Source organism: Papaver somniferum, chromosome 3 (assembly GCF_003573695.1).
Source record: "Papaver somniferum cultivar HN1 chromosome 3, ASM357369v1, whole genome shotgun sequence".
NCBI classification, from domain to species: Eukaryota; Viridiplantae; Streptophyta; class Magnoliopsida; order Ranunculales; family Papaveraceae; genus Papaver; species Papaver somniferum.
The window spans coordinates 66,810,455-66,838,111 of record NC_039360.1 but is presented as its reverse complement, the minus strand read 5'-3'; the positions used below and the strand labels follow the sequence as shown (position 1 = coordinate 66,838,111).

Here is a 27,657-nt window from a genome sequence, read left to right as displayed (position 1 = left end):
AAAGAAAAAGATAACAATCGTTGTTATCAACATTGATCATGGCATGTCACCCATGGGCTGTATTCATCTTAAATTCCAAAAATGATCATAAATACATTTATGGGTACTGTGACTGGAACAACTCGGACAAAGCTGACAAAAAATTGTCGGCCTTGCAATTATATATAAAAAGAGGAAGGATGTACATATGGGATCTCTTTTTTTTGTTGATGGAAACGAAAATTAGCATATATAAGTAAATGAAAAAAATTGACCTTTTATTGGAGGAACACAAAATCCACAACACTGACATTTCTGGACCAATAATATCTTGCAATGAGAAAGGCCATGAAGTTCAAAGATTAAATGTTTGTTCCAATTTTGGCGAATTACATGATGTCTTTTTTTTTTGCAAATAATCACAAAATTACAAATATAAATATTAAGATACATCAAGAAGACAAAGATAGATCACATACAAAGCAAGAACACCCTAATAAAGATTTTAATCGAAAAGTATCACCAGTTGTATAATTTCTCGTTAAAGTCAAAATTGTATTTTCGTGGCCATTAATGATAATGTATGAAGCGCATTTTAAGTTGGTGCATTCAATACGTATGGTAAAATTACCAACATCATATTCATCATGTATATTCTACTATAACTGAAAAATAGAGCCTCAAACTCCCTTGTGTATACAAATGACTGTCAGTTTGTCCACAAGACAAACCAATACACTTAAACGTCTTCCTTGATCCCACAAATGGTACTATGTTGTAAACGTCTTATGAACAACGTCTTGCATTGGTTTGGTTAGGCATGAATCTGAACTAAATCAAGGAATGAAGGAGATCAAGAAAGATCAAGGATAATTTTATGCTCTGGATTTATGATTTTCACACAAACAGATTTACAAAGTTTACATAGGCATACATAGCTTACTCGGTTAGTTGCATATATAAACTCCAGCATTGCCATAATTAATAAACACCCTAAAAAGAACAGTGTATACTGCTAACATATGTAGTGGGGGTTTCATTTCGGTTTGCTTATGCTACTGATCCATGCCCGTGCAATAATTTTGTGTCATTGCAATAAGAAACCGAAATCGTTGGGGTATATATAGAAACTTAGATTTTACCTCGATACTATGATTTTGGTATTAATCCACGTTTTGCAGCTACCTTAAAAAAACCAGAAGAAAATACAAAAAACAGTTGTATGAGCACATTTCTAGAATCATAGCTTGAATTTAGGTTTTGCATCTCTCTAGCTTAATAGCTTATTTCTGGTGTTTGACCTACAATGAAAAAGACAAAAACGATGAAAAAGAAAAGATAGCAAATAAAGAGCTAGTGTGCAGGCGCTAGAAAACATAACACAAAGTAGGATTTCATTGTGTTAAATGAAATCCTACTTCGAAAGAATGAGCTTGTTAAACTATCATCGTGTATTGGGCTTAATGTTGCACCAACGCAAGGTCAAAATTCAAAAAAACCCTAAGAAAAAAGAAGAAAAAGAAAAGAGAATATAAAAAAAGAAAGAAAAAAAAAAGAATGGTTTCGTTATCACGGGCGGAGGTCACCAGCAACAAAAAAAAACTCAAAGAAAAATACTATAAATACCTAAAAGATATGATTTCAGCGTCAGGATGAAAACATTGAATGAGGTATATGTGTGGGTTAGAATTAATACCATAAAGCTTAAAAAAGAACTAAGATCATCCTCCTGAACAATAAAACCGTAAAAGGAACAAAAAGAAAAACATTAATGGCTGCTCTATATCATATTTCTGTTTTGGCAAACCACGTTGAAGAAACAACTCTGGTTCACGAAAAACAAAAGTTCATCACATCAAAGTAGAAACAAAGATCGCACCATAGCAAAAAAAGTAAATAAAACAAAGAGAACCGTGAAAAAAAAAGCTCATTACCTTATCTATGCACCCGTACAAAATAAAACAATTATTGTTCAAGTTTGACAATGAGGAACGACAACTGCATAACAAAACCAAATAAAATATAGATCAACGAAACTTTGAATTATGAAAGATAAAAGTTCATTACCTAAGAAGTACACCAAATTATTCCATCTAATTGCTCCATCATTCATTGATTGAGAATATAACACCATCATCTGCAAAAAGGCCAAAATTCCAAAATAAAAATCCAACAAAACCAAAAAAACAATAAAACAATATAAGAAGAAAAATCAGAGCGTAGGCGATAAAAGAAGAAAAAAATCAGAGCGTAGAAAAAGTTCATAAACCACGTTGAAGAAACAACTTTGGTGCACGAAAAACAAAAGTTCATCACATCAAAGTAGAAACAAATATCGCACCATAGCAAAAAAGTAAATAAAACAAAGAGAACCATGAAAAAAAACTCATTACCTTATCTATGCACCCGTACAGAATAAAACCATTATTGTTCAAGTTTGACAATGAGGAAAGACAACTGCAAAACAAAACCAAATAAAATATAGATCAATAAAACTTTGAATTATGAAAGATAAAAGTTCATTACCTAAGAAGTACACCAAATTATTCTATCTAATTGCTCCATCATTCACTGATTGAGAATATAACACCATCATCTGCAAAAAGGCCAAAATTCCAAAATAAAAATCCAACAAAACCAGAAAAACAATGAAACAATATAAGAAGAAAAAATCAGAGCGTAGACGATAAAAGAAGAAAAAATCAGAGCATAGACGATAAAACCTTGCCTTTGTCCGGCGCTTTATATAGAATTCGACCAAGCAGAAATTCCATAAACTTAGTACGATATTTTGGAAATAATATCATTTTATATACATAAATTTATACTAAGGATATTCTTTTATTCTTTAATTAAATTTATATTCTTAAATTTAGATAATTTGAATATCTCTGTATTTACTTGTTGCAATATTTTTGCACTCTGAAAAAAAATACACCCAGCATCATTACACGTTTACAATAGAAATTCTATTTTTTTTATGGAATGAATAAGTATTTTTTAAGGAATGAACAATATTAAGAAAAAAGACATCCAGCTCATTATTTTGTTTTTTGTTCTTCTCTAGAGTTTACTTAATACCTTGTTGTAAACATCCACGATTTTCTACTAACCACATTTTGTATTTTGACTATTGTACATGATTATCATTTATTTATTTTTGCGAAAGAGGAAGCACCTTTTGATCAACGGGTACGCATCAAAAAATTTATGTATTTTTATTTAAATTTTTAATCACACCTAATCTCGATCTTTTTGACCAACGTTTTGTTAATTTTATTCAAATTGAAATAGTAAATTTTTAATTATAATTGTAGATTGTAATTAGCATTAGTTTAATTTTTTTTCTCCTTTTTTCTTTTTTAATTATCAGTGGTTTGGAATTGTAATTAATATAAGTTTATAATTATGAGAAGTGTAACCGGACATTGGACATTGGATTTTTTTTTTAACTTTTATGATTGATTTATTTTATGATTAACTTGTGATGAATGGTTTAATATCTTTTATTAATCGTGATTTTATCTAATTTATTTATTTATATCTGTAAATTTTAATTTTAATATTTAATTAGCATAATTAGAATTAGAATTTTAATATTTAATTAGCATAATTAGAATTTTAATTTTAATATTTATTTAGCATAATTAGAATATTTTTGGTTGAAAATATATATTGTGGGCCTAAAAGATTCTACTTTATTTCTATTGGCCAAAATCTTAAATGGTGGTGCCAGAATTAACCAGAAGCTCCGGTTAATGAGAGCGCTCGAAAAAACTCTATTTTTATATAGAGAATATTTACATACACACTTTTAGATTGTACAAGTGAGGAAACGCCGATTTTACAATTATTTACAATAAAAAGATTTGTCCAGTGCAGTGCATAAAGAGCTTCATTAATAGCCCGAACTAGAATGAGATTGTCTGAAACATAATGACTATGGAAAGCCCATCCCATAAAACACTTTACTTTGTAAATTTTGGTTGGTTGGGGGATCATGGTCTTTTGGGGGACCATGGTTCTATTTTTAGTAAGACATTTAGAAGTAAATCTAGGTCACCCCTTATCTAGATATTTATATTAATACCTAAACTACCCTCCTGATTAATTTTGGATAATGATTAGTGAAATCATTAGTGAAATGATTAAGTTAAAGAAGTAGAATTATTGAGAGATTAAAGTTAGAGAATATGAAGAAGAAAAACATGGAAAAAAATTGAGTTCACTAATCTTGAGTATTCAATTGATGATAACACATCTGAATCTTCATCTCCTTCCTCTCCTAGAGTATTTGTTAATCTTCACAATGATCCGGATATGATTTATTTCTTAGATGGTGATTGTATTCTTCCCCAAACTCAATCTCAAGATGAAAACGATGGATTTTACTAACCACAACCGGAGGAAAAGCATTTGGGTTATCAGGTATGCTTCAAACTTATATAATGTTGGTTTAATTGCTCCAAACTTTCAAAAAAAATGAAATTTTTTATGTAGATTTGGGTCAGTTCGGTTACCATATGTCAAGAACATGTAACCGAACACACCTGAAAGTGTAGTTCGGTTACGTTTTCCAAACACGCAGGTTATCGAACTCGCTCGTTAATGGAAGTTTTGGTCGTACAGTGTAATGTTCGGTTTGCCCGCAATGTAACCGAACTTTAGGGTCTAGAAGTTCGGTTGCTTTGCAAACAATAACTAACCGAACTTTACGTGATAATAAAATTTTACCAACTGTACATAGTTCGGTTGGTACGCAAAGTTCATACCAACCAACTATCCAACCGAACTTTACGTTAAAAAAAATTATTCCAAGTGTAAGAAGTTCGGTTGGTTCACAAACTTTTATCCAAAAGCCTATCTAACCGAACTCAACGATAAAAAAAAAAGCCAAAGTTACAGTGCTATATTCGGTTACCTAATATAAAATGGTAGGTAACCGAACTTTGAACTTAACAATTTATTTGGGTACATCTTGTGTGTTCGGTTACATATCAAATTGCTCTACCAACCGCACTTAAAGTTCGGTGATATCCTTATTTTGCGAAGGAACCGAACTTATGGACTTGTGTTGTTCTAATATAAGGAGTTCGGTTAAAAGTATTTTTGCGAATCAACCAAACTCTGAGTTCGGTTAAGAAAAGATTAATTCGTGATAACCGAACTTTTTGCGACGTAACCGAACTAAAAGTTCGGCTGGGACTTGTTTTTTGCGACGTAATCGAATTTTGCTCTGGAAAAAAAAAACCTCCATTAAACCTCTTCCATTTTCAACTCATTTTGATGATTACTTATCATTTATTCAACCAAAAACGAATGACAAGTAGTAGGTTTGTGAGAATATCTTTGTTGATGTTTTAAATTAAGCTATATATATAGAGGTGGTGGTGGTTGGTGGTAGTGGTAATCGGAGGTGGTGGTGGTAATCGGTGGTTGGTGGTGGTGATAATCGGAGGTGGTGGTGGTAATCGGCGGTGGTGGGCGGTGGTGGTAGGAGGAGGTGGTGGTGGTAATCGGTGATTGGTGGTGGTGATAATCGGAGGTGGTGGTGGTGGTAATCGGCGGTGGTGGTGGGAGGAAGTGGTGGTTATATATATATATATATATATATAGGTGGTTATTAGGACACCCTACCCTTTTATAACCACCTATAAATTAAATTAGGTTAAGGGTAGTTTAGTCATTTCAACATTTTAGGACACTCATATAACTATAGGGAAAGTGGCCTAATAAAACCATGGTCCCCAAAAATACCATGATTCCTAAAAAAATCATTCATAAATTTGATGTCTTGTTCAAAAGAGAAAAAATATTACATGAACAATAGGAAAGCCCATCCCATAACGTATATATCTTTTTTTCTCTTCTTGAATCTTGATAGAACCTATAAATAGGGCTGCAAAAAATCGAACCAGAACCATTAACCAAACCGAAACCGTTGCCTTTTTAACCGAACCGAACCGGAACCGAGTTCCAACTGTTTATGTCTGGTTGTCAGTTTTAGAAAACCGACACACTCGGTTTCAGTTACGGTTCCAATACAAAACCGAACCGAAAAATGATGGTTAACCGATTGAATCACAGGTCATACATATAAATTCACGAAACCCTAGCACTATTTACTTTCTTCTCTACGCATCTTCTCTTCCGCCTCTTCTCTGCGGACAGCAACTTCTTATTTTTTATTGTTCGGAGATTCAATTTGATTGATTCAAGAGATTCACCTAAAACTAAAACCCATTTAAGAGAAACTTTTGTTGTTTCATGATCTTGTTCAGCAAAAGCGTCAACTACTACAACTTCCGATCTTGTTATCAACGATGCTAAGGAACTCTTCTTCTTCTGCTACTACTTCTAATTCAACATTTAGTTTAGAAGATAGGCTACGTTTAGGTAGCGATCCTTACAAAGAGAATAAAGAATTTTATTATTAAATGTTATGAATTTGGGACTAATAAAAATTTTACTATTGGATCCATGGCTAATGTTTTACTGGTACTGGTAATCTATTTTCTTTCGAAGCTTTGATCTTTAATGCCTAATTTTGAAATCTATGTCTTAATTGATTTTGGGCCACTCTCGTGCCAAAGCTGCTGATGGGTACTTTGTAAAAATGGAAAAAATTGTTCTGATAAATTGAGTTTTAATTTATTTGATTTTTTTTTATTAGATTGATCTACAATTATAGTGATTTTGAGTTGTGGGTTTTGTTTAGATTTTTCAATTGAAGCCATGGAGAACGCAACAGTACCTAGGGCTAGGGTTATTTTCAATTCCGTTCTATTTATTTATTATATGTTTGATTTGATTTTGTTAACTAATAATTGAATTTGTTGATAATAATTGAATTTCTTGAGAGTTAAGAATTGAGTTTGTTGTTAAATGAGAATGAACAATTATTCTGATCTTGCATGTTTAATTTGAATTTTTTAGTTTTAAATTTTAGTATGGCTTGCCAATCCAGGATTGGAGCTTAATTTGATTTTGCTTCTGTTGTTTCAATAGCTATATTGTTCTGTTCATTCTATTTTGTATCCTTGCCTGGTAGCTGAGATATGGATGCCCATAATTCCTGTGATTAAGCCGGTTAACCAAAAACCGAATGGTTTTATACCAAACCGAGTAGAAACCGAATCAAATGAAACCGAATAAGCTTAATGGTTTCATTGATTTTTAATATTGAAAACCGAGTATTATGGTTTCGGTTTTGCCAAAAAGCAATAAAAACCGAACAATGTGCAGCCCTACCTATAAGTAGATTGCATATCATGTATCACTTGAATCCCTTATTCTCGAGACTGTTTCTCTATCATTTGGATATCGGTAAGAAAACTCCAAATCTCAATCACGTGAAGTGATTGAATATGTTATGCCAAATAGAGTAAAAGTGCTCCACAAAGATCCGACACCGACAATGACTATCAAAAAAAAGAGATGCAGACGTTTCTCCAAAACTAGATCTTCTCTATTATTCTCTACGTGATTCCTATCGATTCCAACAAATTTTTGTTTCTGCATGCTTCTTCTCTCTCGCGGCCTCGAGAAAAATTGGCCCCTACAAGCTACAACCCCACCTCTATAAATCAAACGACATTTCTTTTTATAATTTTGATACAGAAAAGAAAAAATGTTGTTGTAGTTTATATGGACCAACTATTTAGGTAAACCCATTTTCATATGACTCATCTAAGACATGAAAACATAAGACAAAATCATCCCTCATGCAAATAAATCCTCTCATCTTCATCTAATAATTAGTCTCCATCTCCACTATTATGGAGACAAAGAATTCGCTAATATATGGAGACACCCATTCGGTTTAGCTCCCTATTTCATGTACACCAACTTTAAACTTCAACTACAGCGAAATATACTAGTGTCCGAAGGGATACTATTAATTGTGGTCATAATAGCCTGATAAGAACAAATTGCGGTGTCGGGGACTCGGCCAGATATGATAAATGACGACTAACTTCCAAGAAATTTAGCAAACCGGTGTTGTTACTATCCACGAAGTTTTGTTTTGACAACATGGATAAGAATTGGAAACTTACAAATCTTATCAAATGAGTATTTTTCCAAGGGAAATCTGTTTTTCACCCCTCAAATCCAAATATACAGTTTAAGGGCGTTGAACAAACAAATCCTAAGTTAATTATCACTAATCCATCTGCTATCTAATCCATCTGTTAGAACCATTTACTACGTTCTTTATCTAACTGGTGGTGTTGAAGGCAGAGGTGAGAGTTAAGGTGGTGGTGTTGCCGGAAGATTTGTAAATGGTGGTGATGGTACTGTCCAAGGAGGCGTAAATGATGGTGGTGGCGGTCTGTGTGTGAGGCTCATGCTCATGCATGGTGTGGCGGTGGTGATAATCGTGATGGGAAAGAATCAGTCTTGGTGGCATATTATTGGAAGTTGTTTCATGATCTCATCGGCATCTTGACAGGGAAGACTCGGATAAGATAAATAATGGTGATGGGGAAGAATCAGATGAAATAGCCATGTAAAAGATGACGAATATTAGACTACCCGTTGACCCTTGCGTACGACCCATTTTATGTAGGGATATTTGGTCTTTTTTAGGTGGTTCCATGACCGTTTGGTTCATTGAGAAAAAAACGTTTCTTGTTTGGTCCATAATTATTCGAACATATAAAATGAATAAAAATACCCTTCCGTCCTATTTTAGCATTAATTTTCTTAACTTTTTTATTTTCATAATTAATTATTTGAGTTCATTTTCTATGATCAATTCTAAACTTTTTTTTTTTTTGTAGGAGTTCTGTTTGATGAACTATCAGGTATTTGGTAATGTTTTTTGTAGATTCGATTTCATTCTTAAAAATGAATACACAACAAAAAAGTCGTTATTGTGAACAAAAACAGAATTCATTCTTTCGAATGAACACCTAATCAAAACCAAAACGTAATCAAATCTGAAAAGAGAGTTCATTCTTTCGAATGAACACCTAATCAAAGTGCATTATTATGAACAAAAATCAGAGTTCATTCGTCAAAATGAACACCTATCAAAAACAATTCAAACCTAGTACAGAGTTCATTCTTTCAAATGAACACCTGATAATTCAAGATCTAAAACAGAGTTCATTCTTTAACATGAACACAACAAAAATCCATAATTGAAAGTTCATTCGAAATCAAAAAACAAAATATCAGAGAACCTTGTAATTTACTATTTTCTTTGGAGTCATAGTTGGAATAGGATTTACAACAGCTGGCAGCATAGTATCATCCTCAATCCCCTCATCATAAACCTTTTCCCTCTGCTCATCATCTTCACCATCAGTTTTGTGGCCATCCAGCCCCTCAATCATACCGTCATATATCTCTTTTAAAGCGTCATATCTACCTGAACTAACTGGAACCAAATGCTAAGTAGCGAGGAAGATTTGGGGCAACGAAGTAGATTTTGCGCCTTAGGGTACACTTTGGCTTATAGGGCGGAGATCACAAGGAAATTTTTGGCCACATTAAGATTATGGTCACATGGTAAATTTAAGATCACAATGCATATTTTAGGCCACCGTTACTTAGCAAAATTCAAGATCAGGACATCAAAATTTGTGTGGTTGCTAATGGGGTACCACTACTTTACTAGGTAGGAGTATCAAAATCCATATAAGATAAATTTAAGGTCCTCTAACTTTTATGTATTCTGATACCCTTCCCAATAATCGGGCACCTCCCATTAGCAATGCTGAAAATCTGGTCACAGTAGAGTATCACAATAGGGGTGATATGATACTTTTGGAATTACTAGTCTAATTTCCGACCATGCAGATTAAGATGAACCTTATACTAATGACAAAACATAAAATGGTACGACCAAACAAGATGTTTACAAGAGAGATCATATGGAGAGTGAAAGACAAAACTAGAGTATGTCCAAACAAGATTGTAGTAACAGGGCAAGTAGATAATAATATCTAGTTGGTAGCTGCTGTTGCTGCTGCTGATGAAGAAGATGGGTTATTATTAGCATTTGGAGAAGTAGCTGCAGTAGAAGAGTTAGAAGTCGAAAGAAGCCAATTGGTAAAACTTTGGAGGGTAGTAACATCAGCTCTGTAGTGTTTTTGAGTGAAATCAAGGAAATCAGACCATGTGAAGTCTGGATACTTTCTTGTTCTTTCATGACTGCTATCATCTTGATGATGATCTTCTCCTCTATAAACAATGTTAAGCAGATCCACTGGGGGTCTCACAATTTTGTCTTCTTTAGGGCATACAAAAAATGCTAGTGATCTTCTCTCTTTGTATCTGTTCACTACTGCCCGGTGCAAGCAGCTCTTGTATCTTCCATTCGATAAAGCCTACACATAAAACAAACTACCATTATAACTTTTAAGCATAGCACGTAACCTATATATAAGTCATTATACTCTAGCTACGTTGATGTGCTTTTATCTATCTATATATATATATAGATATCTAGATAATCTAGCTAGATATAGATAGATAGACAGATTTTGATGCATCCATGATCCATCCGACCACACGAGCTTTTGGCCACATTTGCTGTACAATTCATGATTGATGTGACCGATTTATACACCAGCACTATGTACATTAATCATGTGTTGATGTTTGTCGATATATACATACGATTATGAATTCATACATTCTGCCCACTGGAAAAAAGTTTATCACCTTAGAGTAGTTTTAAGTACGCATTTGGAATCAATTTTGTCATCACAAACACATTTAGCAGAACAGATCTGAATCATCTGATAATCATTGATTTTTGTGATTAAAATAATAAAATGATAACGAGATTGCTGCTGACACGTGACTTTCACGTGAGCTCTTATCCCCCAAAGACAAAATGCACACTCTTTTGTTTGGTATGGGGGAGTTAGAGATTTGGTGAATAATTATGGCTTTGTCCGATCATAAAACAGGAAAAGGAAGATGAATTACATATAAGAAGTTGCATAATGATAATAATAATAATAGTGGATATTGGAGGCTAGCTAATGTAGTGGTTTTTGGGAGCAAATTAGGACATATCACATATCATGGGTTCTATAATGAAAATGATGAGATATGATGGAATTAAGTTCAACAAGAAAATCAAGAACGGTTGGTTACCATGAATGTGTCACCAATATTGACGACGAAAGCATCCGAGCGGGGTCGAACAGCTTGCCACTTGTTATGTGCAAAAACCTCGAGTCCTCCAACTTGGTCTTGATGAAGTATAGTAAGAGAAGTAGGATCACAGTGAGGACCAGTGCCGAGGGTTAGACTTGGTTCTTGACAAGGTGGGTAATAGTTGCACCGCATTAAGGAGTTACTATCTTGGAAGAATCTTCGAAAATGCAATCTATCAATACCCAAACTTATCGCCAAAAGTTCCATAATAACTAGGGATAATTCCTTCATTGCTTCACAGTATTTTTGGTAAACCAACCTGCCCGACCGAAAATCGCAAACAGACAACAAACGTGGTATCAATATAGTTTCATTTTACACCATGGTTACACCAGTCCACAAGGACTCTACATGGAGATGATGAAAATGATATCATGATGATCCAATAGTATTGCGACATGGTGATTTTCTTGCCATGTCGGATCATCTTTATAGAAAAGAAAATTTCATATACTTCTAGAAGGTATATAAGTTGAAGAATAAAAGTTGATATATTTAATAGAAAAACGGGAACTCAATGACCATTTTATAAAACAAAATAGTCATGGACGGATTGATTGTTAGTTACTTACCCGGTCTCTTCAAAATCTTTCCCAAGGACGGATAAAAAGTAACTAAGAACTGCAGAGTTATCACCACAACCATCGTTGTTGTAACCAAAAGAAAATGTCTCCTTCCACGGTAATTTAGACGAGAAACGTTCGCAATGAGCACCGGAGTAACCCCACGTGCTGCCTGGTTTCTTCCTAGCCTTGAGTTTATGAGAAACAGGTAACTTAAAGAATGCTTCCATATGATCATGAGCTGCAGTAATAAGACGTTTATCAACACCATGGTTGACAACTTGAAAGAACCCATGGTTGGTGCAAGCAGACCTAATGATATCAGCAGCATGTTTAGTAGCGAGTTCGTCACCGCATATAAAACCATGAAGATCTATAATGGGTTCTCTAAGTTCTTGCCTGCTTTCAAAAACTAAGTCACCATGAGGCCAAAGAAATTGTCTGGGTATTCTAGTTTGCTTCTTCAACAAAGATGCATCAAATACGAAATCTCCATTAACAAATACATTATCTTTCTTTCGATGATCTTTATTATTGTTGGTGGGCTCTAATGGAGAAGGACGCAAAAGAAAAGCACTTGAATCCATGAAGAGAGACAAGAAGTAAGATGAAGTGAGTGTGTGTTTTTGATAATAAGCATATATATAATGGAATTTTTACGAATTATTATACATGAAAAATTCAAAAAGTTGGTATAGTTTAAAGAATAAGTTATGAATGAGTACGTGTACAAGTCTAACAAAAATACAAATTCAAAAACGATAAAGTAAATAAATGATGATATGGAATTCAGTGTTTTTGTAGATAATTATTTGAGTTGACAAAAGAAGAAGAAATGAGAAAGAGGGAAGTTCAGAGATAGGCCAAGAGGCCGTCCATGGGTGGTGAAATATCGGAATCTACTGTGTAGAAGCACCCTACAACGACTCATGAGACGAGTCACGACAAGAAATATTTATGCATACATATCCTTATTTGGCAAATTTCGCACAACTTATTTAACTCCAAATCAGGGAATCGATAAGAAATCTCATTACAGCATCCACAGTTTGGTTTACCATTCTGTTCTTATTTGGAAAATTTCACGCAACTTATGTCTATCTTCCTTGAACACTATTTTTTGTCTTTGTCTAATTCAAGTTAGAGTTCGCCTTGTTTTCAAGGACACCCATGTGGGCAGTTCTACTACATGCATCTCTATCTCTATTATATTTTTTTGTGTGGGGTCTGCCTGTATGATAAACTGAATTTGGTAAAATTTTCTTAAACCGGCTTAACTCTTAGTTAAGGAATCAACTTATGTTCATACCGATAGTATTTAATTTTCTTGTCTTTTGTCTAGTTTGGGCTTCAGTTTGCTTGTTTTCGAGGACACCCATGTGCACAACTTTACTACTACATCTATATGCACCTCCAATGCATTTTTTGTATGTGTCGTTTCATCATTAGCTACATACAAAGTTTACCCAAAATTTTATGTAGGGTGCACATTTTCTCAAAAAGAAGGATCAAACCCAGTTTGCAGAAACTTATAATTCATTATTACTCAAAAAAGAACAAAGAAAACTTGCCATGGACATTTTTTTACTATCAGAACACTGTACCCTTAGCCATATCTGCAATTGTTACAAAAGCTGAAAAGTTAACAAGAAAAAGAGTTACTACCTCCCTCCAAAAAGCTTTCCTTTACAAGGATTGAACATTAGTAAGTCTCAGCATATGGTGTTAGTCTATTACACAGCTTACAAGAGGTGCGACAGAATGATACACCGCGTGGCATCATTTTCATCATGTACGGTGTTTGCAAGAATAGAAAAGGTCAGCAAATCTGAATGACTTCTAAATGTCAGCTCTGATAACGAGAGCATCGATTAGCGGAGGGACGATCCGAAATGTACAAAAGAATCAAAAGTCATTTACCTACAAAGCCGAGGTTAACCGAATGCAGACTAACCATATCCATAAACTGTCTCCTTTTTGCTAACAGAATGCCTCCTGCATTGTCATCGTTCTGTCTCACCAGCGGCCAGTGTCTCTTCAGTTTTCAATTTCTCAGCTGCACTTAATAACATGTCAACTGATCCTCCCACAGCATTGTTCTGTTCGATGGGTCTGTTCTGTGTCTGTTTTTTCTCACGACTCTGCCTCTGGAGAGTCCTTTTCGCTTTGCGTACTTTCTGAATTTCCTTATCACACTTTTTACAATACCATTTTCCCTTTGGAATGAAGTTAAGAGGAGGATTCGAGCAATACATGTGATACGCGTGATCACAACCATCACATAAAACAATCTTATCATCATCTTCATCGGTGAGGCAAGTTCTACAGAGGCAAGATGGGCAATACCAGCGCGGACCATGATATTTCAGCTGATCCTTGGCCAAGCAATGCACGTGGAAAATCCTGAATGGGCAGAATTGGTGCTCACATACTTTAAATTTCTGCCCTTCTTTTATGTCACCTTCACATAGCTTGCAAGGGCGGTTGAGTATTCTCTCTCTCTTGGAAAACTGGACCTCATTCTCCTCAGATACCATGCTAGACACTGACTTCTCTTCTAAATTGCACAGAATATCTTTAGGAAGCGATTCTTTACCATCTCCAACTGATAATTTTTTGATTCCAGTGTAACTGAGCTTCTCGCATACCACACAACTCTCATGAAGTAACTCGGTTCCTGCAGCGGTGCAGTTGGTACAATACCAATTTTTTGGTGGAATCTCCTCAACTGGGGGCTCTATGCAAGACACGTGAAACATTTCTTCGCATAAATCACACACAAGGTAGTCCTTTCCATTTGCTTTCTTACCACAAGGCCGGCAAATACTAACTTTGTCCAGACCAGAAACCTCTGCTTGGTCAGATATTAGGGAACGAGATACTTTTTGAGTATCCAGATCGAAACAACGGTGCTGTTCACAAAAAACACAAGCATAAATAAAAATAAGAATGAAACATATGCCATGATGATGCATATAAATGATTGCATATCAGCAAAACAAACTGCTAGTATCACAGCTTAAAGAACACTATTTACCTCATGTTTTCCTTCTACCCCGATGCCATTAACCCTCCCAACAAACTGAAAAAGAAAATATTTTTTGTTGAGTTGGTGAGGTAACAAACAAAAATGACTAGCACAGTGACATGATAAACTATGTGCAGGCACAGAATAGGTTCAACATTTTTACCTCATCAAGATAGGATTTCCGCGAGATGTCGGAAAGGAATGTTGCAAGAGAAACCATTTCTGTACCGATCTTCTGGAACTTTCTCCAAACCTGTGAAACATTCAACATGAGCAATCCACTCCAAACAAACTGACCTTCAAGGTATTCAGATACTTTTATGGAATGACGAAAAAAACACCATCATCACAAATGCAGAATAAGAACAGGATCTATAAATTGATTGCCTGTTACTAGAGTCTCCAGTAAACTGATTGCCTGTGATGTCCAAGGTCATTTAAGAACCTACAGTCTGAAACTTTCCAGTTTGACTATTTTCTAAAAAATGTGGCCATGGAAGATAACTGATGTAACAGAATTCATATAAAGTGATGCACAACACCATCAACCAATATCAGACACCAAAATATTCAACATACAAAGGAAGCAATAGATAACCAACAGGAACAACTTAACTTATGTAACCGCGCCAGACTCCTAAATGCTTAATTTAACTTAACAGACCTACTAACAAACAGGTAACGCGCCATAAATTTGGCAAGCTTATCTACCTATCCATTTTAAAGAGTATATTTTAACAGTAAGATGATTGACATAAAACTTATTCATTCCGTATTTTGAACCCTTGCAAATTTTAGAGTTTAAGGCTTGCTTCTTCCTTCATTTCTCCACCTTCAAGCCTCTTATCTCTATGTACATGCCAGAAAGCCCCAGCTCCTAACTTCACCTTCTTAGTTACGGGCTGCTGAAACCATTCTCATTGCAAACCATCTCTAAATTATTTACACGTGGCCCCTCATAGCTGTGTAAAGCTATATAAAAAAGGGCCTTTGTAAAATGATTCTTTTAAACAATATAAAATTTTAAGAACTGAATAATATGGATTAATATCAGGAAGAGAAAAATTATCTGATTCTTAGAAGCTTTACCACATCCGAATGTTTTCCATGTCACGTATTTCAATTACAACACAAAGATCAAACTCCAAAAATATCCTAAAAGAGCAATTATCACATGATAATATGACAACAGCGGTTCCAGTGTAGTACCCTAACCATGTTACAGGTGCACAGCTGAGAGGCCCACCTAAATCTTGCTGCTTATATGCTTACAGATAACCTAGGATGGATGAACTACTGTCTCTTTACCCTCACAATCATACTTCTAAACTGTGAAGGGATTAAAGATGGTTCTTTGTCAAGCGATAAAGCTATTCAAGGTACGTAGAAATTTGACCGTTTCTGAAGGCTATAGACATGTTATAACCCCACTCGAGGAATACTCATATGGTGGCTGTAGAACTAAGTGACCAAACCAAAAAAAAAAAGTACAGGTCCTTGTCACGAACAGGTGAAACTGATAGTAGCAAATAGAAACAGTATAGCTAAAACTACATTATAAAACACCTGAAACTCATGCTTCAATATTTCCTATAGGCATCTGACGCATGACAATACGGTAAGAAAAATACACATTCAACAGGATATCATAAGTGTGACATTCTACAAGATGCACATTGCATAGACATGACAAGATTAGATTGAGCAAGCATACAAATACCACAGGTACCAGATTAACTTTTAAATTTAAGATAAAATAAATGTTTTAGTAAGTACCTGTTGTATATCTGTGTGGAAAACTGTGGGAGATGATCCATAGGCCCCATTTCTGAACTTCGAAGTAATGTTGCTAAATTCGTCAACGCTTTCGACCTTGATGCCTTGGAAGTTTTCACAGAGCAACTTGCACAATAACTCAAAGCTTTCCGAAACTAGCACCTTTTGAAATACACGTTGACACAGTTCTGTCTTAAAATGAGCAGCAGCTTCACTATTAAGGTCCTTTCCGGTGAGCCCATCTGAAATAGAACTTATGCCACCATTTCCCCCATCTTGATGGCAACTTGCACAGCCCTGTAAGCCCGATTTGAGAGACGTATGAGCTCCATAACCCACAGGAGAAAAAGAGATTAAAATCATTATATTAATAAGTGAAACTATACCTGGTCAGGTCCAGACTGCTCAGAACGGCTAGGCAATTGAAACGTGTTCGATGAACTAGATGCAAATGCATCTCGGGTGCAGTCCCTGAGACCACTTTTGCTTTCCAATATATGTTCAATTACAACACTACTCCAACGACCAGGTAGTCTATCACCTGAATCTTGTTGCGTAAGAAGACGGACATCAACTCTAGAATGTCCATTTTGTTCATAAGAGTTGCTCTGCAACACTTCATAATCAGGTTGTTTTAGTTTCTGCAAACAAAACAAGCATCATGTAAAATCTAAAAAATCCAAAAACTAGCAGAAGCAAACACCGTACATACTGATGAAGTTAGACGAAAAAATGTACATATACTGAAAGAGAACGTTGTGAAGTACAAGTGATGAGTAAACCCAATAGATGCTTTTCTTAGACATATAATTTAGCTTAAAAAAAATTACAGAGACATTGCGTCCACTACATGAGAATTTCCTTGTAAAGTAACCATAATCATATTCTAACACATCCAATTACTTAGAACGCGTCAACAACACCTATATACTCTCCGGATCATTGATTTGATGGTGATCAAAATGTCACATTCTCTTTTATTGCAGATATCGTTGGTCAATGAAACTTCTTCAAAGTGCAAGCATAACAATGTAGCAGGAAGGATTAGCTAATAATGCTGAGACATAGTCTCGTCAATATCATGTTGAATGAACACGAAAGAACGTGTAAAATTAACATACAGAAAAGAATACGGAACTCATACAAATAAAACTCATGTTTCACGTTCTTCCTAGAAGTTGATACGAAGAAGTTAAAAGCCTAAACTAATGCTCCACAAATAGAACAATCAAGTTGAAAACCAACAGAAAAAATAAAGAAAGTGGGATGATCAGTATAGCTGTTTGGATTAGCTGCCTATCTGAGTATCTAATGATAGGATTGAATGTTTGTCTATCACCATTACACAACTTAGTGAAGGATCATAATTCATCACCTACTCTAGGTAAAAAGATTATTAAGTAGTTAACCTTCCATCTATTTTGCTTAGTAAGGTGTTTCCTAAATGTTGAGGCAAGATATTGCTGGTTATTTCCTCCCATTAGTGTTCAGAATAAGCAAATAAAAACAATTAGAGAAGTCCTTGGAGTTGGACTTTCAGTGTGAACTATCAGATCAAGAAAATTACACTCAACTGCACGAGATAGTAACAGTGGCAATCCAAATACAGTCCTCAAGGTACACCTTTGCCAAGCACCACTATTGGCAATCCTTGTTGAAGCTTTATCAACTCTTTTCAAAATCTCAACAGAATCACTTTACAGTTTCTAGATAGTAAAACGGAATAAAAGAAGCCTGTTGTGGGTTGCAAACCCCAACACCATGTAATTTCTAGACAAGAGAAAACTATGAAAAAAGTTCTAATAGTTTCACATAAGTACTTTCCAAGTATTTTAGTATGACCTATGAACTGCGGCTCGCCTAAGAAGAGAGTAACATACAAACTATAAAACTTAGTGTTCACCCACATTCGAGGTAAATCCATGAATCTGGGTCACTGTAAAGACATTTGTGCTTGGCTGTTGAGTTTTTCATTAACCTAAAGAAGTGGCTCAAGCATTTCTGTCTTTCTGTACATTATTCTTCAGTTCACTAGTCAAAATTAGGTTTGAAGGTGTGTTCATAACCTAATAAACTAAAAGCAATTACTAAATCCAAGATTCAGACTTATGAAAACAGAAATTCAATCTAAATTTAACAAATCACATAAACACCCAAACAATTTCTATAAAAATATTTCATGAAAGAAAGCACAAACCTGTTCAACCTGCAAGTGCCCTTCAGCAGCAACAACAGAAACCCTAACATCTTCTTCTGAACTCGTAGTGGCATGTTTCCTTCTCTTATATTTCAGAACTCCATTACCATCCTCGGTATACGACCCATCCAAATCATCAGCATCTCCTCCGTTACCATTAGGAATCCCACCATTATTAAAAGCAGCACCTTTTTTTCTACAACGACGTAATGGTGGAAAATCCACATGAACAACATTGCTGGTTCTCTCTTCAACCAACATTTCTCCAAAAACCCTAATTCACCACTCAGAAAAAACCAATTCTTCAAACTTCAAATTCAAGATTCAAACTTTTTCCCCCAAATTTCACAGAAAGAGATCCACGAATGAAAACCCTAACTTTTCCCCCAACTCTCACTACTACTTCACTTCCAGAACTTGGATTTAGGGATTTTTGTAAAGCGAGTAACATGCGGAAACCATATCTATCTATCCAGATTGTTGTTTGAAGAAGAAGAAACTGGACTCTGAAGAAGATGGATGAATAAAGATGACTGGTTACGACTGTCAAACGCTTATGTTTCTTTTCTACTTGCGGTCACTGCATTTTCCTGAAACGGCCAGCTGGAGGTATGCTGACCCGCGAGAGACGGTTTAACAAGGATAGTATATCTTCTGTTTTGCAGTTTGGATTGGATCTTTGGTTTACTTGGGCATCAAGAGTATAAAGGTGGAAAACTTCATTCATGTAAATGAACATGGATATGGATACATCCGATTGTCTACTTTACCACTCTACCACATGAGCCACTGTCCAAATTCGATGTTATTATTATTACCTCCGTTTCAAAAAATAGGTTGGTTTCATGTACAAATTACGCATAGAATCAGCATATTATTTTGAAACGATGAGAGTATAAATTAATAGCATGGAATAAAACACTTTTACCATTATCGTCTCTACCAAAAGCACAACTTTCCTTGTCAAAAGTATTGACCGAAGGCCTTTCGACCTTCGACTCCACAATTTCCCCCCGATGCGACTATGATTTGAAGACTGCTACTCTGCTAAGATATTATGTTGATGCAGATTCATTGCTTACCAATTTAATTGTATTTGATGGTTCTTGGGATATTTTGTATCCTCGTGTAATAGACCCTTAGCAGTTTAATAATATTCATGCTTTAAAAAAAACATGAAGTGTAATTGTGCTTCATTAGCTAGTAATGAGGTCTACTGATTGCTAGTTGTTTGCAATCAGTATGAATGTTGACTATTGGTAAAATGATGCCGAATATTTGTTTTTGCTAATTGCTCAGTTACCGTGTTGCTGACTGTGATTTTATCATTTTAAGCTGAAAATAAGTAGTACATAAGTTATTTACATTATTAGTTACTAGATGCCCGGTACTTGAGAATGGAACTATTTTCATAATAACATAACATGGACAGAATCATTAATCGCTACATGTTGTAAATTTGATATTTAATATGAGCAACCGTAGTCATGTATTAAAAAGTCAGATTTGGCAATTTTTTGAAGCACGTGGAGGGGAGGTAAAAAGTCATAAAGCTAAAAAAAAAAGTTATGCCAAATATGCACCCAAATTTAGCTATTGTTGAATAGCGAGACGTTAATTATACGTGCATATGTACTCGGACGTGATTTTTAGAAACGTCCAAGATCAAACGCTCATATAACTTGCATCGGAGATTGAGACGTTATTAATATTTCTGTCTATACCGGACGTTGTTATACTATGTGTTTGCCAAACGCCCTTAACATGTACGTCTAAATTCAAACGTCGATATAACTCACGTTATACTGAGATGTAGGTTAAACATTTGTTCCGCCCACGTGTTATTTTCAATTGTGTTTGATTCCAAACATAATCATGTAAAGAGGAGGGATCCCCTCACACTTTTATTCTCACACTATCTCACACGTTGGACGTGATTTTTGCGAATAAAAACCAAACCATAATGGATTTGAAGATAATATTTTGGGGATATGTTCCTATTGCAAAGCTCAACTTTCCTACCGAAAATGAGCGTATTCCGAGACGTATAACACCACCATCTACTACTTTGAAAATAAGTCGTTGAAACTCAACTGATTTTTAGCCATCGAAATTAAGATCGCTAGATTGTGAGGTTTTATATTTTAAAATATACTCATTTTTGGTAGGCATGTAGAACTTGGTAAGAGGAACATGACCTCATGATATTAGCTTCAAATCCGTTACGGTTTAGTTTTTATTCACAAAAATAACGTCTAATGTGTGAGATAGTATGAGAATAAAAGCGTGAAGCGATCCTTCCTCTTATATAAAATACGTTTGAATTTTCTTAAATATTTAACAGATGCATCTTCGACCGTTTTCATTCCAACGACTATTTTAAATACGCTCAACCTATGAATAAAGTACTTCGATCTCCATGTTTCAAACAACTTAACTCACAATTCAATCTCTTTACGAAAGAATCGTGGCAGCTAATCCACGCGGTTCTAATTTCTCAACTTCTCAAGATATCACTCACTACGGAGCTTATTTATTAGGATATCAAAATATCATTGTAGGCACAGATCAGTTAGAAGCAATGATGTGATTTTAGATCAAAGAGAAAATGTAACTAATGCTACCTGATTCACCTAAACAGGCCGACTTCTCTATTAAGAGTCGTTTCCAAGCAACATGTAAAGAAGTTCAATTGTATATTCCAAATTACAAGAGCTCGACAGAGAATATCGGAGTGGATGGAATGCAGAGGAGATTGTAAATAGTCATATTTACTGAACGATTAATAAAATAGTTACATGTTATTGCATTAAATTTTTTTATAATAACAGATAACTAAAGCCGGTACGCGATTTCGGCTAGCCAACAAAGGGAAAAGTGTTAGGCACAAAGGGTGTTGACAAAATTTGAAAAACCATCCAAAATTCTCACTAAAAACTATACTTGTGTTCGATTCGAGCAAAGATTCTCCCAATCTTGACGGCAACAATAAAAATTAGCACATTCATGGGAAGATTTTGGGGGTACATTTATCTGTAAACCCTCACGAGAGAGAACTCGTCCATTAGGATCGCCTATTGGTTTAAAGGCTTGTTGAACATGATAACTACAACTGTGATTCCTACGAAAGTGAGTTAGGATTTATTTAAGTGGTGAAGTTTTCTTTTGTTATTTGTACTTTAATTGGTGTACTCTTTTTTGCAATTAATAAAACAACTGTAACTTTTTGATGCAAAGTTGCAAATGAATATAAGTGTATAATATTCAGACATTGGATTCTATTATAAGCTTGGATTATATTATCATTGTTGTAGTTTATATACATATAATGTGTTGATGCATGGTGCTCATGAAGAAAGATTCTAAAAATTTTAACTATTGTTACACTTATGACTACCGATTATTCTGAATTCTAAGCCTACTCATTTATTGAAAATTCTCAACTTATATTAAAAATATATATTGGAAAAATATACAATTGAAATTTGTCAAAACCGAAAAATATTCATTTATTGCATTTCTTAAGGGTTTTCGGATTTGGTAATTTTTTGTCTTCCAAATAAACCTTGGTCATAACATTATTAATAATGGAGCATGTATTCTTACAAACTCAATTCTTTACACACTGCCTAATCGTTTGTGTGGGAAGCAAACTTGTTGATAGAGGAGAGTAATCTAATTAGGTGAAATCTCTTGTGTTGTCTTCATTTAGAGTCTTCTTTGAAATCAAAAAGTTTTGAGTAGTACAATGGTGGGAAACTAAATTTTATTGTTATTATAGTTTTCAATTATAGATTTGATTGATTAACGGTGCAGTTATCCTTGATAGATCAAACTTGATTATTCCACCATCCTTCTCTTCTGATATAAAGCCACTCAAATTTTTTTAAGGATTGACTATTACACATCTTGTGATTCAAGATCTGTAGATAGAACTAGTATTCAATGTTAACATACTCCATTCTGTGTATATTGATCATTAGTAGGAATCAAGTTGTTTTGTGCGATGGTTACTTTGGAGATTGAAGACTTGAATAATTTTTCTTTTTGGTTTATGATCTTTGTGATACTTCGTGCACACTTGATTCTCTAGGGTCCAAACAAGCAGGGTTGTTTCTTTTATACATTAGGCCTGTTGAAAGATCAAACACATTGTCTAGTTGCTTATCCTTGTAGAGTTGCATGCATAGAGCTTGTTCACTGAGATAAGTTATTTTATAATCTTTGTCTTGGTTTGTTTGATCTTTGACCAAAGAAGTTTATATTGAGAAAAAAAGATCAATTATACTCAACTGTATATCTGATCATTTCCGGGTTTGGGAAGTATGCAATTATGTGTGTACCGAAACTGGTTAGTCCTTTATTGTTTCAGGTTATGATCCAAAGAAGTTTAAAGAATAAGTCTTCATAGAAAGTGAGGAGACTTTAGATAGTAGACTCTATCTTTAGATTCAGGTGCGTAAACCAGATTGGTTGCAGGCGCAAGGATCCTGAAGGAACAGAGTAAGTAGGAGTAGTTTACTTGGTATCATTTATACGAAGTTGCGATAGTAAATTTTTGTGGCGGTTTAGTTCCGAGAGTATTCAAAACTGGACTAGGTCCCGGAATTTTTCTATCAAGCAGCTTTCCTCATTAATATAATCTTGTGTTTCGTGCAATTTATTTTACTTCCGCATTATATTATTTATCATTATAATTAAAGTAAATACACCTTGTACATAAATCAAACTTAGTACGGTCTTCAGTCACGAACTTAAGTTATATACCAAGTTACATTTTGTTGAAGTAATATTTTGGCAGTCATTGTTTCTTTAATTTTACGTAAGACGTGTTTATAGTAGGTTGATAAGAAAATATTGAGGTGTATGTACTACCCTCGTCACTCAATTGGTATTAGAGTATGCAAACACGATAAGATCTAAAAATATGTGTTTGGTACGATCCAACCTATTTAGACAATGAACTCGGGTTCACATGAACGTACCATAAAGATTTTTTAGCATCAATTTTTCGTGGTGGAAGACACAAATGAAGATGACGAAACTCTTTTTTATTTTGGAAAACGGATAGAATCCATAAGTATCTCAGATTTTATGAAAAACTTATTGTCAAATCAAAGATATAACTATCTGAAAGATCAAGGTTCTTAGGATAATCTCTCCGAAAAACTAGATCCTACTAAGCCTGCATAATGGAAAGACAATTGCATCTCTTGTCTTCGTGAGCAGATAATAATACACAAGATTCAAATTATCAAAACAAGTGAAACTTAATTTTTCATTATCATGAAATCGCTAATTTTTTCAATAACTCTTCAGATGTTTTTCTTCTTAAAAGGATAATACTTTTTGATATGAAAATGAAAACTCCATTCTATTCGAAGGAAAGAGTTACGTCTGAAATCTTTTAAAAACATCATCCTTAACAGGTGATCCTTTTGGGTTAGATTGTAGAAACAATATAATAAAAGTATTATCATTTAAAGAGAATCAATAGACTCATAAAGTTCCTATAATATTTTGTTAGAGCATTGCTCACAATTGTTTGCTATCTCAAGCTTGTTCTCAAAATTAGTTTTCAAAACTATATCTTGATTTCTAGTCTACAATTAGTTGAGTCTCGAACTAGGATAAAAGCGTAGTTGAGAAACAGTGGATTAATGAAGATATCATTGCGTTCTACCGTTTGAAGGAGAAGATCAACTGAAGATTTTGGAGAACTTCATCAACAAAAGGTAACTGAAGACTGAACCACCTATATCTCAAGTTATATTCACTTTTCTATCATTAAGACAGTGTCGCGTAACTAATTAGACTATTATGCATAAACAAGAATTTCGAGTCAAGTTTATCTTGATAATTACTTCTTGAAATATAATGACTAAGCTTAATTAATATTTGTTCATACATGATGAATTTCGGTTAAGAACAATTTATTGTTCATAATCAAAATCATGATTCAAGTTTCATCAATCGAAAATAGCCTGGAACAGTGATATGTGTCATTGATATTGTTCGGGAATGTGTCCAATCAATTTATAGAGAAATATAGAACTATTATAGATTCGGATATAAGACAGTGTTATCAGTCTTACAAACTGGGAAATTTTTTATAAGTCTGAACCTATTATACATGTAATCGTACACGTAGTGGAGTAGCTATATATCGACTTACAGATTTTTGATACACATATTCTTATGCACATCATGTGAAAATCTGTTTAACTCATGCACCGCATCGGCATGCATACTTGTATGCTAACTATTTTGGAAATGTGGTTACAGAACTACGATTAGTATCCAAGCCAGTAGGCAAACTAAAACAGTTTTGTGTTCCCGAACTCGGTTGTATACCCAAACTGGTACGCAAACCAAATTAGTTATATGAACTCCGGAACCGGTGATAGTCTTAAGGTTTCCAAACTGGTATATACCTAAATAGTTCTTTTAACACAGGAACTTGGTTTGGTTAAATGTTTACAAACCGGTACACGTACTATGACTGAACTGGATCACGAACGACAGTGGTATTTTTACCTTGTACACCTACTAACCATGTTGATTATTTTCAAGTGCGATTAAATTATTTCTATGAGATAATTAGCATTTGATTAATTCTCTAAAAACACTAAACTTATTTGATCACATGCTTGTGACTCAAGGTTAATGTCTTATGTGTGCATGAAAATGAATATTAAGCTTTTAAGTTCAAATCTGCTAGTTTCAGCTAACCATGTTTAACATAGTCTTTATACACGGTTCGGTTACGGTTTCACCTAACCAGAGTGTATATCTTGTTTATGTAAATCAGATTCAAAGATTTATCTAACAGTGGATATTGTTTGCTTGGTTCCAAAGCTATCTTATATTAAACCTAAAGCAACATATGCTTTGAATGTCTATAACAGGGGAACTTCAAGCAACTGCGATCGTTGAATCCCGACACCACTATTTGGTGTGTCCTAGTTGTATCTAGAGTCGTCCTCTTCCTAACCCTTTTAGGTTTTAGCGACTACAAAGACTTCATAGGGATTCGTGAAGTCAGGACTAGTAATATTTCCTTGATAACTCGTGTATCGTGATCTTGATCGATTGTTGAGCTACTCACTTAATCAAGATATACAGAAATAATCAAAGTTCTATATGTCTAAAATTGTGTTCATTCCACAGATTTTATACTTGTGAGGTGAATAATAATCTAGGATGCACTTCGGGTTGTATAAATCCGGATTTTAAGGTTATCTAGACTTTGTCTATTGTTATCGATTTTCCGTCACCTTTGATCAAACTATTTGATTGTGAAAGGAAATCATATATATGATTCATATATGTGTGTGTGTGTGTGTGGGGGGGGGGGGGGGGGGACATATTGGTTCAAAGTCTTCAATCGAGTTGAAGCAAATCTTAGTTGGTATGACGTCAGCTAGGGGAATTAATTGCGCGGAGTCCTGTTGGGATTCAAAAGGCGTAAGGAGCGCGGTTGTACCTTAATCAATGGGATATCTTTTAGGTCTCAACTACATTACAGTCCTAAGTTAATTGGCAGTAGGCTAATGTCTGTAGCGTCTTAATACAGTTTAGTGTTCCATCTGGACTAAGCCCGGGGTTATTCTGCATTTGCGGTTTTCCCGTTAACAAAACTTTTGGTTCTTTTTCCGTGTTATATTGTTTATCTTTATAATTGAAATATCATAGGTTGTGTGTTGATCAATCATAGTAGAGACATCTGACCTAGTTTGTTGGATACGACTTGATTGATTCTTGGATATTGGTCTTTGGTACCGTCCAAATAATCTCTTTGTGATTAGGTTCACGGATTTGATTCTGTAAACGTCCTAATCGCAAGAGAGAGATATAACTCTAGATATTATTCCTTGATTGAGTTTAACTCTCGGAGTTGTATTGAGTTTGTCCATACAAATTGCCTAAGAAAAAAGTTGTGGTGTATTTTGGTACGCCCGCATTTTCAGATTTCTCTAAAGGTTCACTACACCAAATTTAGGGCTTAGCAACGGTAACTGGCAGTTGCAAAACCGTGTCGCAATAGTTTAGCTCTGTTACGAAAGCCGATGTTGCAGTTTTTCGCAACGGCTACATTGCCGTTGCAAATTTTCGGTTGCAACAGTTTGGATCTGTTGCGACACCATAATGTCGCAACAGTTCGAAACTGTTATGACCGGATGATGTCGCAACAGTTTCAAACTGTTACAACCCTTAAAACTGTATGATACGTAGCAACAGTTTGAAACAGTTACGAAATTTTTACCCAATTTTTTAAAAGAACAGACAAACTTATTCGATCCGGCTATGATAGTTCCGTTATAAAATTAGCAATAGAAGTAACCGTTGCGAAATTTTTGTAACATCAAAAAAAATAGTTCCAGTTCAATTTTGACCTGGTTAAAACTAGGGTACCTGCAATAGTACCTACTTTCTAAAACAGAGTTCAGCTGCAATCTTTTCAGCAAAACATTCACAACATACAAGAATTTTCTACAACACACCATTGTTACCCATTTCTACACCAATACATTTGTGTATCAAAACATACAAGTACAAATTTCTACACTACACTCACAATTCTTCGACAAGCAAGCATATCATTTTCTGCAGTTTATAAAGAATGAGAAGAGATATGTAACTAACTAAACATAGTCATTTACTAAGTTGTTTTATTCTCATTTCCTAAGATATACTTGAAGGTTTTGTCTAAGACAAATGAAACAGTGATTAGAGAGTACTTACTACAGAGAAGTATTAACAGTGCTCTTCTCATATTCTACATCCTCAAATTTATCTAGAAGACCTAACTCAGAATTTGTGATACCCAAGAGAACCTGCACAAAGAATATCCATTCATGAGATACCATCCATGACACATCCAACATTACGAAGAAAAACAAATTCAAACTCCACTGAAGTATAAAAGAATGACA

The 27,657-nt window shown here is 34.6% G+C and overlaps 2 protein-coding genes across 2 annotated transcripts; both read right to left on the bottom strand.

Moving 5' to 3' along the window:
- Positions 1–9,834: 9,834 nt before the first annotated feature.
- On the bottom strand, positions 9,835–12,477 carry LOC113361330 (gibberellin 20 oxidase 2-like). The gene is made up of 3 exons (XM_026604602.1): positions 11,730–12,477; positions 11,095–11,416; positions 9,835–10,316 (listed from the first exon to the last, which is right to left on the bottom strand). Exons 1-3 carry the CDS (start codon positions 12,305–12,307, stop codon positions 9,933–9,935), a joined length of 1,284 nt encoding a protein of 427 aa, XP_026460387.1. The 5' UTR covers positions 12,308–12,477; the 3' UTR covers positions 9,835–9,932.
- Positions 12,478–13,378: 901 nt separating this feature from the next.
- On the bottom strand, positions 13,379–19,323 carry LOC113356383 (PHD finger protein EHD3-like). Its single transcript, XM_026599498.1, has 6 exons — positions 18,722–19,323; positions 16,911–17,165; positions 16,525–16,821; positions 14,912–15,001; positions 14,758–14,802; positions 13,379–14,632 (listed from the first exon to the last, which is right to left on the bottom strand). Exons 1-6 carry the CDS (start codon positions 18,980–18,982, stop codon positions 13,724–13,726), a joined length of 1,857 nt encoding a protein of 618 aa, XP_026455283.1. The 5' UTR covers positions 18,983–19,323; the 3' UTR covers positions 13,379–13,723.
- Between the last annotated feature and the right edge of the window lie 8,334 nt (positions 19,324–27,657).

Coding starts and splice junctions, on each gene's coding strand:
- LOC113361330 (XM_026604602.1), bottom strand. CDS start 12,307: ATGGATTCAAGTGCTTTTCTTTTGCGTCCTTCTCCATTAGAGCCCACC. Junction 11,417..11,729: donor AAAGATTTTGAAGAGACCGG/GTAAGTAACTAA, acceptor TCGGTCGGGCAG/GTTGGTTTACCAAAAATACT. Junction 10,317..11,094: donor ATATTGGTGACACATTCATG/GTAACCAACCGT, acceptor TTTTATGTGTAG/GCTTTATCGAATGGAAGATA.
- LOC113356383 (XM_026599498.1), bottom strand. CDS start 18,982: ATGTTGGTTGAAGAGAGAACCAGCAATGTTGTTCATGTGGATTTTCCA. Junction 17,166..18,721: donor GGCACTTGCAGGTTGAACAG/GTTTGTGCTTTC, acceptor TTTTGTTTGCAG/AAACTAAAACAACCTGATTA. Junction 14,803..14,911: donor GGAAATCCTATCTTGATGAG/GTAAAAATGTTG, acceptor TTTCTTTTTCAG/TTTGTTGGGAGGGTTAATGG.